Source organism: Hypomesus nipponensis, chromosome 17 (assembly GCF_054491055.1).
Source record: "Hypomesus nipponensis isolate SF chromosome 17, ASM5449105v1, whole genome shotgun sequence".
Lineage (NCBI taxonomy): Eukaryota > Metazoa > Chordata > Actinopteri > Osmeriformes > Osmeridae > Hypomesus > Hypomesus nipponensis.
The window spans coordinates 17,072,366-17,085,942 of record NC_140377.1 but is presented as its reverse complement, the minus strand read 5'-3'; the positions used below and the strand labels follow the sequence as shown (position 1 = coordinate 17,085,942).

The window sequence follows — 13,577 nt, the reverse complement described above, 5'->3', positions numbered from 1 at the left end:
TACAAGTTGTACCTCATTGTAAAGCTGAATAATCAGGCTTTCCAACGATATAAAATACAATTCCAATTGGTGTTATTAAAGGGGAGGAATAATCAACCAAAATAATGGTCCAAACTTTTTTTGAGGAGTTCAGTATGAATCTACAAATATTGCCATTTGATTGAGATTTTTTAATAGAATTGCTCTTCAAGTCAAGTGTGTGTGAGAACAAAACACGCGTCTACTCAATATGTTGTTGCTTACCTGTGGATCATATTGTGGGAATGAAGATATGCCAAACCCAACAATGCACCATGGGTAATAGCAGCTATTTCTACTTCCTGGAGTGGCTTCTTGTGAACTTCAAAGGAAATAATTTGTTTTACAAATAAGATATAAGGGGAAGGGGAGAAAACATTTCATCATAGTTTTTAAATCTTATCCAGACCTTCTAGGAGATCGGAGGCTGAGCCTAGGCAGTACTCCATCACCAGCTGAGAAAGAAACAAATAGGTGTGGTGGTTTATAATCAACTAGAGGACCACAAACTTTCTTTTCTAAATTTGCCACAGATAAATCATTGTAAAACCATTTAGATTATAAAAATGAGTCTCAACTGGTAACTAGATTATGATTATAATCAGTTTCCCATTCATTGGCTAGACTGTGGCAGCCCTTCATAGTCTAATTTGTCCAGCCATAGTTTTATAAAGTACACTTCTCATAACATAAAATATCTCTAAACGTGTTTTGTACTAAGGCTGCAACAACAAATCGATTAAAATTGATTATTAAAAGCATTGGCAACAAATTTCACTATCGATTAGTTGTGTCGCGCGATTATTACGCCACTCAATAAGTCGCAGAGATGTTTGAGTATTAGAAAAAAAGTTTAGTTGAGCGCGGAGCGGAGGTAGAGGAAAGGCCATCGGAGAGACGTTGTTGAGTAACGTTGTTCTGAAACACATGGCGGCAGTGACGTACGGTGATGTCAATAAGAGGCAAGGCACTGAGTTATGAAAGCTAGATTGCCTCATTTATTGTTAGGCTATTATGTCAAAATAGTAAACGCAGCAAACAGTACAAGCAGCCTACAGCCGCTGAATGTTAGCACAGCCACATAGCAAATCTTAACTTAATACCAGTCTTTTTGAAACTATCGAAAACATGTTGTCCCTTAGGCTGCAGAAGTCAAAGTCTGGCGTAGACCTCCCTCTTGCTATTAACTCCTTTTTTGAACAAAATCGAGTCTTGGGAAATTCCTCAACTCTGTGATAGGCAGACACCGCTGCTGTCATTTTGACATTTGTTAGTTTCATATTCAACATTTGTCGCACAATTGGAAGACGCTACTTTGCAGCATCGCGTTAGGGACCGGGTGAAAACTACCCATACCATTTTGAAAAATGTAGACTTAATATTTTTTGGAATATAAAACCTCAAAAAGACACCAGTCTCTTAATGTCTGGTATACTCCCACAGCCTTTACTTTTTCAATTAAGTTTCAAATAAAATGATAGAAAATCACTCCTTGAAAATAGCTTAATCCTCACAAATATTAACTTTTTTCAAAATGGTGTCAAAAAATCTTAAATATACACCAGATTATTCAATAAAGTCTGGCCTACTTCCACAACCTCTCAATGTTCAATAAAGTTTTAAACAAAACTCAAATAAATTGCTAATCTTGGAAAATAGCATTAAATCCACGCTAATATGAATAACCTTTTCAAAATTGTGTGCCTGTTTGTGCAAATTCTGAATATTTTTTGCACTGTGAATTTGCACTGTCAGTTTTGTTTTTGAATAAAGGGTTGGAAATTAATACTTAAAAAAAAATCTGATTCATCGATTAATCAAAAAAAGTATCGACAGATTTATCGATTATTAAAATAATCGTTAGTTGCAGCCCTATTTTGCACCATCGCTTTAGCAAAGCATCTCTCACAACCCCTCTGTCCGCCGCTGTAACGGTGCGTTCACACTGCAGCGTTTTTTACCGCTCTGCTCCGCTGGCCTTCCCACAGTGCACCACGCTCGGGGGCGTGTTAAAAAAGTTAATACAGAGTTGTAGTTCTCTAAGGTCACTGTTGTAGTTTGTGTAAAACGGTGTCATGGACAAGTGTGCAGACTTGGGTTCATGTATTTACAATAGCGATCATTATTGATATATAGGTGCTCCTGTCTTGATCAAAATACAGCTTTTACACGGCATGACGCAAGGAATCAGATCCGCTGACTTGATGTTGCGTGATCTTGTCAACTAGGCTATAGGCTACAGTACTGTACATCACTTCAAAAAATGTTCCAGTAACATTCGCTAGCTTATGGCCACTACACATTTACTGTATGGCTTGCGAGTGACTGCCAACCAGCATTTCAACTTTGAATGTCAATCATGTGCCGGGTAAACTAGACTACTGTAGCTAAACTAGTACAGTATGCAGCAAGCACAGAAGAAAGTTAGAGCTAGGTTACGTACTGTAGCTTGCTAAAGTGACGAGACTGAATTTAACACACTTGGGACACCGACAACCTCAGCAACCCTGCACCAGGTATACATTTTTTGTTAACGTCTCTTTAATCGTACAGAGGCGTATAAAACAAGACTGAGTGCGTAGACACACATCCGATGAGTTGCTCTTCCATCTTGAAATTGTCAAACCTAGAAATGTTTACCATGATCAACAGTTGCTACGTTACAAGAAACCAACCCGATTGGCCAACGCTAGCATTTTCACGCTCCTCATTTACATAGTTGAGAAAATCCAACTTTCGACGCCCTGCTTGCCTTCCCACAATGCCCTACGCGGGCGTCAACGCCTGGTTTAATTGAAAATGAATGGAAGCCGACTCCCCGCTCTGCCCGTCCCGCTGCAGTGTGAACGCACCGTAAGTGTGCACATTTTCAGTCACTCACACGGGAGCACTGGAACATTCCTGGCTGCCTGCGTCCAATACATTTTTCGCTGAAACATCTCACGACTGGACTTCAGGTTGAGACACCACGAAAGAGAACAGGGTCGTAGTTGTTGCCCTGCTAACAATGGCGGCCACAATGGCGATTTAACGCCTCAGGAAAACACAGTCGACCTGGCCCTGATTCTTAGAGTTGATAGATTTGACGGGATAATAAGACTCAACTTCAGGGCATCAAAGACGAAATAACGAAAGTTAATACTAGATTGGAGGAGGCAAAAGGGCAAATTGTGAATGCTGAGGAAAGGATTCAGAACACCGAGGATATCCCATCAGAAATGCTTAAGCTACAGACCCAGTTAGAAGCTAAAATAACTGATCAAGAGGGCCGCTCCAGACGAGAAAATATCCAACTATATGGAATCCCAGAAGGGGCTGAAACAGACTCATTGTCGATGATTACGTTTGTGTAAAAGTTGCTCCAGGAAAACCTCCAGCGACCTCTGTTCGCTGCCGTTTTTAGCAGCAAAGGGGAAACTTTTCACATATATGTTGGAAATATCATGTGATATAACCTAATGCAAGATATAAGAATAGTCTCTTTTAACGTTAATGGGATACTCACCCCAATTAAGAGGGGGAAGATCCTATCAAAACTAAAAAAAGATAAAGTACAAATAGCATACCTGCAAGAATCTCATCTTAATGATATAGAACATTCCAAACGGAATAAAATGGGCTTCAAATACGTATATTCATCTTCCTATAAATTGGGGCGTAGGAGGGGGGTGGCTATATTGATATCAAGTGCAGTGAATTATGAGCACATAGAGTTTAAGGACAAAGAAGGCAGATTTCTAATGACAATAGGAAATACAGAGGGAACTCTAGTGAGCCGTCTGAAATTCTATGCTCCCCCAGGTAGTGACTGGACATTTTATAGGCAAATATTTGATTTAATGGCAACAAAAACAGAGGGAATTCTAATTTGTGGGGGGGACTTTAATGTACGTTTAAATCCAAAACTGGATGCCTCTAGTGGAAATCCTGAGTTTAAACCGATAAACAGGGAGATAAATGCATTAATGAAGGAATCGGGATTACACCCATTACTTCTCCCCCATGCGGTATACGCATAGGATAGGGCAATGTGACATAGGACTGATGGCTCTTTCAGATCATAGTCCTATTTGCATATCTGTATGCCTTAATAGGAACCCAAAGTCTTCACTGTGGAGGCTGAATTCAAATATTCTGAATAATACTGAGATTACGGAGGGTTCAAAAACTGAAATTAGAACAAATCTGGAACTAAATGATAACAGTGAGGTGGCACCGTCTATGCTGTGGGATGCGCTTAAAGCGGTGAGGGGCAAAATCATCGTCACTACTTCTGCTATAAAGAAACATAGAAGGCAAAGGTTGCATGACCTGGAAATTAGGTTAAAGCATCTACAAAGAGATCACACTGACACTTTAGATACCAGGATAAAACAAGAAATTAAAGAAATAAGAAATTAGATAAATTACATAGGTACACAATAGGGGTGGGCGTTATGGCCAAAATCTTCTATCAGGTATGAGTAATTTTATATCACGGTTCCGGTATATATCACGGTATAGTAATTGTTCTGTAAATTCAATTAAGAAAAATAACCATACCGTACTTCATCATCGCACTCGATTATTTATAAACAAAAACGTGACCTAACTCTCAGTTAGTAAGTAGTTAGCCTTCACTAGTCATCCTAGATCAAGAATGCTAGCAACGCCACCAGTGTAATTTTACAACAATAATTTTACAGCACGAGACATAACTTGAACAACAAATCGAATTGGTTACCTGCAGAATGGATCCTCAAATATATAATTAATTAGCATCGGCATGAACGTGGTCCGCTTGGACAAAATACACTTCACATCGAAAATTCCGTCAGACCAACGCAAATGTGCTTCAAGGTCAAACGAAAATAGCAAATCAAATAAAAGTTCAACTACAATTCTAAATATCGCAAGAATGCGATTTATATGATGGCTTATATACAATACAACAACCAGACATTTAATTGACACGTGTAATGCAAAAATATAGTATAATCTGGGGTGCACATAACTTTTTCAGTGGGTTACGCAAGTGAGTACCAGGAGATGGTGTCTGGTACGCAGCCCCCAAAATTCAGCAGACTGCAACTTGGCACGTAACTCCCCGCTGATTGTGTGAGCGATGCTCTGATCCGTGTGCCCCCTTCACGTGGATGATATACATACGCACCTCCGACATTTACTCCTATCTGCTTCAGTAAAGTAATATATTCAGAATAGGAAGACATGGGACGTGCGTGTTTAGCTTTAAGGAAGGCGAGGAGAAAAATAGTCTCGCCATCTGGCAAGTGGGCGACTAGACATTTCTCGGCTAGCTTGTTTATTAGCGATGGCTTGCGACACATTCGTGTGCTGCTTGCTATTTTCATTTTTGTAAAATAAAGGATGTTAAAAATGACCTGTTATGTTTGCTAGATGTGGATTTGAGCCGCAAATCTTGCACCACATTTCAGTGCGCTCATGATCGTTAGCTTCAAGCCACTGCACATCTTGGAGCTGCACATCTTGGATTTTTTCCGGCTCTGGCTCCAGTTGGCGTTTCTTTGAATATGGCGAAACGCCAAGGAAACTGCTGAATGTCTGTTGATTTTTGGACATCTCTGACCATAGTTGACAACCAACATGTCATGTGTAAGGTTAGATGATATCAGTCAAGTACGCAGAGGCGCGCCGTATTACAAGTGGCATTACGCATTCCTGGTTTTTGTCGCGCATGCGTACCTGCGTACCACTTATGTGCACCCCTGAATATAATAGTATACCGCGGTTGAAACGGTATAGCCAAATCTCTCCCGGTAGACACATTTCTACCGTCGCACTGTATATACTGTCATACCGCCCAGCCGTAGTATATAAGAAATACAAAAACATCTGCTATTTTCAAAACAAAGATATTATGAAGTAGGTGGGAAATCGCTGGAGCTCTTATCATATAAATTAAGAAAGCAACAAGCTGATAATGCCATTTACAAGATAAGGAACCCTGAATCAGGAGCAATTGAGGGTAGGCTAGAGAAAATTCAACAGAGTTTTGAAAAGTTTTATACGACACTGTATTCCCAACCACAAATTGTTAACAACCTTCAGATTGAGTTTGTCATGTGTTTATATAAATATTTGTATTTTATTAAGAAAGTAAACCTTTGGTCGGCAAGAATTGACAGACATTTTCAAGTTCAAAATTAAACGTTTTGCCTAGAAAGGTGTCCTGAATAACGAAAGAACATGTGGGTTTTCAAAAACTTGAAGTATTAAGGTATTGTACATGTGTAATGTTTTGATTGTACTCGTCAATACCCAATGACCAAAATAAAAATAAAATAATTTTAAAAAAGAAACATCTTATGACTGCTAACAAAAGTTAGTTGTCAGTCTCTTATATCTAGCTAACTAGTGTTCGCCAATTATAAATGTTAACATCGTAATTACAGGCTGATCTGACAACGTAAATGTTCAGCATCTGAGGAGTAAGTTGGCTCTTCATATAACCATAGGCTATAAATGAAGTTGAAGTAGCAAACGCTACATAGCACGCTTAATGTTTCCCTCCTTGATTTTCAGATCATGAGCATACTACGTAGGCTATTTTAAAGAAAACAAAATCCAGCAGTGCCACCAGTTGAGTAATAAACAGCCATAATACATCTTTAACCCATTTAATTTACATGTCAAACAATCTCCTTAACTTAAAAGAAGAGTAATAGTGTGCTCAAAAGTCTTCATAGATAGCCTCTCAATTTTGCTCTCAAAGTGCACCAGATTGTTGGATTTAACTTTAAAACGCACCAAATCACCAAAAGAGCGCCCCCGGACCCCCCTACAAGGGCAGAGGTTCACAAATCAAATCGATTTCTATTGCCCTTTGTACAAACAATGTGACAGAGGGCTTCACATACGCCCATAGAACTGCCCCCCCAGCCAACCTCAACCCTCAAGGAAGACAGGGAAAAACTCCCAGAAAAAGGAAGAGGAAGAAACTTTGGAAGAAACCTTCACCCTACATTAGTCTCATAAAATCCTGTGAGAAACTGTATAATAATATTAATAAATATAGCTACAAGCTGCAAGGAGGAGGCTAAAATGACTCAAATAAAGCTTGGTATGAATGCATCAAAAACTTGATGAGATATGCCCCAACTTGCCGTTTGTTGGCTAACTGGCTCTACCGGAAAAACTGTTTCGAAAATCAGTTTGATAACTTTTGTAAGGCTTGATCTGAAGATCATCTGTACCAAATCTGGTCAATGTTGGACAACATTTGTGGCCTATGAAACGTTTTTAGGCCTTTCAATAAAATCCAGTTTGGAGGCCGCATCAATTCAGGTGTCATAAAACTTTAACAAGATATCACGTGACAAAGGAATTACTTTATCAGGACAAACACATCAACAGTTATTAGCTGGAATGCATTTTTGCTTTGTGTGCCCCTCCCCCTCCTCCAGTGATCACATGAAACTATATATTTTGGACATCCTCAGAAAAGGATTACCAAGTTTGGTGTTGATTTCTCAGAGTTGCTGAGATATGACCCATTATCCTGTTTGGAAAATCAGCTGCCAATTTCGATTGGCTGTACTGTTTTTTAAAATAAAAAAAGATCTGTGCCAATTTTGGGAAAGATCAAACAAAAATTGAAAGAGGAAAAGGGAAACAACGTGCTTCCTTAAAATTCAAAATGGCGGAAAGTCTATATTTGGACGTGTTTAACTCAGCTTGATGCAGGGAATCCAACAATACCTCATTTTTGAAAATCGAGCATACGGTTCAAAGGTTACGTGGGTAAACGCACCTCCAACTTTAACCCATTTGTGGTGTTAGGTGCTCCAGTAGGAGACATGAAACTTGGCTATTTATAATTATTTGTCACATTTAATAATTTCATTCTGTGCACTGCGAAATAATTGAATCTATCAACCTCAGCCATCAATGGCAGTGTGCAGGTCTAACATTTGATTGATCAGTCTAGGGCTGGGCGATATGATATATATATATATATATATATATTAATATTGTGTGACGAAAGAAAAGCATCTTTCGTTTCATGTTATGCTCTATTGGTTATATCGTTGTGCCCCTTCAAAATATTTGGACAGCGGTGCCATGGAATGCGATTATATAATAACCGCTGGATTTGCGAGCGCACCAAAAAAAACAGAATGTTGTTTCGGCTCCACAGCACAGTTAACACCTAGGCCTAATTTTGAGCCAGTAAAAACCCTGGTGTAAGCTTTTTTTCCGCAGGTGGGAACGTTTGCCACGTGAGTTAAAATTATATGTAGACAGTGTGGAAGAAATTTAGATTTCCTGTGTGGTTACATTATTCACTAATCAAGAGAACTAGTCATTGGATACTAGTTAGTATGTTCTCATGTAAGCTTGCTATTAATAAGAGTAGATTGTGTCTATGTGTCAGGGTTAATAGATGTTTGAGATCAGGAGAAAGTACTGGCTAAATGGTCCTTGTCATGACTACAAGGAGAGCTCCAACTATGTGTTGGGAGCTGTGAATCTCCTTCTCTGAGACTGTTGTAACGTCATTTCTGCCTGACTGTCACTATCTATGTTTACATTCTTGTGCCCTATAAAAGATGGTCCTCTGTCCTTCAGAGCGGAGAGAGACTTGATTGAGACCTAAGCCTGGTGTTGTGTTGTCATTTATTGTCAGAGGTCTGGTTCTCTCCCAATCTGCAGATTGATAAATACTTATTAAAATCCAGAACTCAACTGAACTTAGTCACTCCGTTTATGAAGAGACAGACAAAACACTTTCTTCGTCAACAGCTTACAAAATAAATCTGTTATATTCATTCTTCAGGCCTTTACATTTTGAGCACTAGTTAGCCCCATGTCACATGACAATGAAGCGCAGTGAAAAGAAGGGAGTAATTGACAGCTAAAATTAACCCATCTAAAATCTGCATTAAAGTTAAGAATGTAAAGAATAAGTTAATGTTTTAGTTAAGGTTATGTAACGTTGGATAGAATGGTGGACTTCTGAATGGACACTGATATGGACATTGATTTACTGCACACTAGTCACTTATACACTGTCACTTTCAGCTACTGGTTGCACTATCAGTAACATTGCACGACTGTACCTCACTCTACTTCGCCATCAGGCTCCTGTATGGTCATTGACATAGTCACTGATCTGCAATTTTGCACTATTGTACTGTACTCCACCAAGGTTAGAATAGGTTATAGGGTTGTAATAGGTATTATGTGCATTTAGGGTTAGTATAGTGTATTATTTATTATCTGTATATTTAGGGAGTTTTAGTATTAGGGTTAGTATAGTGGATTATTTATTGCTGTCTGTATATTTAGGAAGTTTCACTTATTTAAGCTCAGCATAGATGTAAATTATGTTCTGTGTACTTATATGTTATGTTATGCCAGGTGCTTGCGTTGTCTTGTCTTAAGAATTTCAGTGCCCAGTCTGACCTTGTGTTGTTCTGTGTACCTGACAAATAAAAGACTTGAACTTGGACCGGTCACTGTATCAGCTCAAAGCAGGCACATACTGTGCATTAATTAGCAAGTCAAATTGTTCTAAAAAATTAGCCCCTCTGTGCTGTAATTTTATAGAAACTATTTATTCATTGAATTTTCAGACAATACGCTATGTTGTGATATGTATTGTACTGGGGGGTCAGACGGCTGAGCGGTTTGGGAATCGGGATATTAATCAGAAGGTTGCTGGTTCGATAATGTTGTGTCCTTAGGCAAGGCACTTCACCCTACTTGCCTCGGGGGGAATGTCCCTGTACTTACTGTAAGTCGCTCTGGATAACAGCGTCTGCTAAATGACTAAATGTAAATGTATTGTTATTGGGATATGAAAGGACCTATGAGATTTGTTATATTGCACAACCCTGGGTCAGTCAATGTATGTGGATTGCTACTATAATGTAGTTCAAACTCGAGTTACAATGGCAACTTATGCAGCAAAATTTACCTGGTCGGGGGCAGCCTAAAGGCCGATTTATACTTCTGCGTCTCCGTTAACGGACAGACGCACGCACGGAGTCGGACGGAGTCGGACGGACTGGTTGAATTTATACTACTCCGACGGCTCTGCGTGCTGAAAGCAGTTCACAGCCAGAACAGTAGATGACGCTGCACTGCGATGCTAGCTAGGTTATCGAAAGGTCGGAGCAAATTTACAAATGAACCATTTCATCAATAAAATAAGCACATATTCAGCAACTACACTGTCCATTTCTCGTCACATTTTAATTCAGATGCTGATTTACATGTACTGTTTAGCTGAAATAAGAGTTGTAAAAACTTACAACAATGGCGGTTAAAGGATTCTGTTCTCTTGTTGGTCACGGCAATCCCGCCCCCCACCCCTGACGCAATACGGACCAATCATAGCCAAGGGGTATCCGTAAAAAGACGCACGGACAGACGGAGTCAGGAAAATCAGGAGGCGCACGCAGAGCTGTGCGAGGGCTCTGCGAAGACACGCAGAGGGCGTTTCTTGAAGGAGAGGGCGTTCCCCGTGTGCGTAAAAACGCAGAAGTATAAATCGGCCTTAACTGTCAGGCTTAGCCCGTGTTATTGTTTAACCAAACGTTCCTGTAACAATGACCCAACAGGAAAACGATGGTACACCACAGACTTTCTGGCGTGATGCCATATTTTACTTTTTACCAATATCAGTAAAATATTTACATTTATAGCAAATCAACTTCAATAAATGAAACATTTACCTTATTTTCCGGACTATAAGTTGCACTTTTTTCATAGTTTGGCTGGTCCTGCGACTTATAGTTGGGTGCAATTATCAAAATATATATAATTTAACATGTTTTTAAATGTTAATTCATACTGACTGACATGAACCAACAAGTTCAACGGATTCAGTGATGTGGAATGAGATCGGGAGCTTGGTGAACTAGCTTACCGGTAACTTGATTGTTGGACTCGCTAGCTTGTTATGTTAATTTAGCCTGTTCAGCCTCCCAGGTATGTTCTTTATGCCAGTGGTTCCCAACCCTGGTCCTGCATGTTTTAGATGTTTCCCTGCTTGATTCAAATGAATGGTCATAAGCAGGCTTCTGCAGAGCTGAATAACAACTCATTTGAATCAGGTGTGTTAGAGCAGGGAAACATCTAAAACATGCAGGACAGGGGTGCCCTGAGGACCAGGGTTGGGAACCACTGCTTTATGCTTTGCCTGATGCGACTTGTACTCCGGAGCGAATTATAGTCCGAAAAATACAGTAGGCTAATGCATTAAACACTAATGAACAATGATTTCAGAATGATACAAACTACGTTTTAATTATATGGTAGTTTGTGAAATCAACGTTTAGGCTGATACTAAATAAAATATGTCTTGATCTACATTACCACAACAGAATGATCATAATTACATAAATCATGTACAACTGCAAAAACAAACCGAAATCCATGCCTCTATCCTTCACTTCGCCAATACAAAAACCATGTTAAAAAGTTATTATTGGTTAATTGTAGGCTATTTGTTTAAAACGGTCCAAAATGTCAACATAGATGTGTTTAGTGGGCCTACGGTTTCCTAATCAATGAAGTAAAGATCTGTAAAAAAGGACATCAACCTACGTATCGTTCATGTCAATGGTGTGTCATTTTATTTAGATGAGGTGGTGGATGAGGGAACTGTCATAGTACGCAGCTTAAAGAGAACATTCTTTCGGGGAGAAGGCACGTGGACGTGATTGCGCTTTGCCATGGTGGATTGATATGATCCATGTTCTACCTCTCAGGCTGCTTACGGATATGGTGCACCTGTAATTATCTTGAGTACTTGACTCAAATTAGTCGGATTGCGTGAACTTGGTCTTTATGGAAGCGCTTTAGCCCCAACTGACTTGTTTTGTTAATTCAAGTGAGGTTTGGGACTAATCCCATCTTTTTTGAGCTGCCTTTAAGGAACAGGACCCAGGTCACTGTAGAGATACTTACTGGAAACCTCAGTGGCAGTTGTGTAATGATTTGATGCTGGATTTCTACATCAGAACTTGATGACAAATATTTTGTATTAATTAGAATACAGCTTTTACTGAATTATGGCAAACAAAAAGAAGACTGGAGGGTTTGATACTTTTAAAGCAAGTACAGTCTTGGTATGGCCATCAGAACTAGACACTGATGGGAAAGCATAACACAATTAAGTAGCCTAGTGTTGTTTTGTACTTGGATAATGCATGAACACTGCTTAGGGCTGCCACTAAGGAATATTTTTCTATCAATTAATCTGTAGACTATTTTATCGATTAGTCGATTAATCTAAACAATTAATTTTCCTCCCCCCAAAAATAATTGACCATTTCAGTTCATTTTATTTTGAAAACAACAAACTTGATGTCATTGACAAACAAAGGATTACAAATTAAAGTGCTAAACTGTAGGTTTAAACTATCAACTCCAACGTTAATTAAATTAATTAAAATATTTAGATAAGGTACATAACATATCCCAACATACACGAACACACACCCCTTTTTAACCAACAATTCCAAGGTGCTGGTTCTGGGCTGGTGCTTATGCCAGTTTGGTAATGATTCGAGCGATACTCGCCAATTATCTAAGAACCAGGTAGTCTAAATTTACCACAGACTAGAGCCGGAGTACAGTAGGGCTAACGTCTTTAAATCACTTCATACGCCTCTGTTGTCCTAGCAACGCGTCATGGTTACGGTTAACAAGTTTGCTAAATAGCAGCTATACTGTACAGCGCCTCTATGTTTTCTTTTCAGGTGCTCATGCATAACGCAAGTGCTGCTGGTATTCCATTGCAACTTTGCACAATGTACAAACCCCCTTATTGTTTGGTGATAGCGTTAAGTCGAAGTATTCCCATACTTTTGAAGCTTTGGGTATTTGGGGACTCGGGTTTCGGAACCAAGTCGGACTCTGCTGCAGCTGCCATGATATTTGAGCGTTGACAGGAGCCGACCAATGACTCAAGCCAACAACAACTGACGTCATGCAAGCAGCAATTACATTGTGATATTAAAGAAGAACATCTGTTATAATGAATTGAAGCGGTTTTTTTTAATATAATAATAAAAATGTAAAAAAGATGCGTCGATTTCAAATATTGATGTCGACGCATTTTCAATCGTTCAATCTACGTCGTCGATTACGTCGACAAATCGTGGCAGCCCAACTGTCAATAAGATACTTGCATTTGCCTTACTGCAGTGATTAAATTATCAACTACTGTATGTCTGGATGAATGACTGTACTAAGCCCAAATCTCAATCAACCTCCTCCCTCGATCTATCCTAGTCACTCATCATGTCATTGACTTAGTAAATCCTTCTCAAAAGACTGCTATCAATGCTGTATATTGCAGATGTACAACATAGATCGGTCTTACAAGTGGTACTAGCTGTCGCCTAGTAAATAATTACTATAAATAATAATATAAGGGAGAAACACAATAGGTGGCTTCGCTGCTTAGCCAGCAATAATAAGAAAAGGTAGAAACACAATGGGTGCCTTCGCAGCTTTGCTGCTCGGCCCCTAATAAGAAAAACGAGAACAACAGTAGGTTGCCTATGCAGCTTTTGCCCCAATAT

At 39.3% G+C, this 13,577-nt stretch overlaps 1 protein-coding gene across 3 annotated transcripts in view; it reads right to left on the bottom strand.

Annotated features, from left to right (window-relative positions):
- Positions 1 to 13,577, bottom strand: part of taok2a (TAO kinase 2a) — a 67,985-nt gene that overhangs the window by 37,899 nt on the left and 16,509 nt on the right. For all 3 annotated transcript variants that reach the window (XR_014731698.1, XM_084677048.1, XM_084677046.1), the window contains exons 5-6: positions 428 to 473; positions 244 to 340 (exon numbers count right to left, since the gene is read on the bottom strand). Coding sequence is in view for 2 of the 3 variants with exons in the window: in XM_084677048.1 (XP_084533174.1) it covers positions 244 to 340; positions 428 to 473 (143 nt within the window). In the remaining variant the exon portion in view is untranslated. The remainder of the gene's footprint in view (positions 1 to 243; positions 341 to 427; positions 474 to 13,577) is intronic.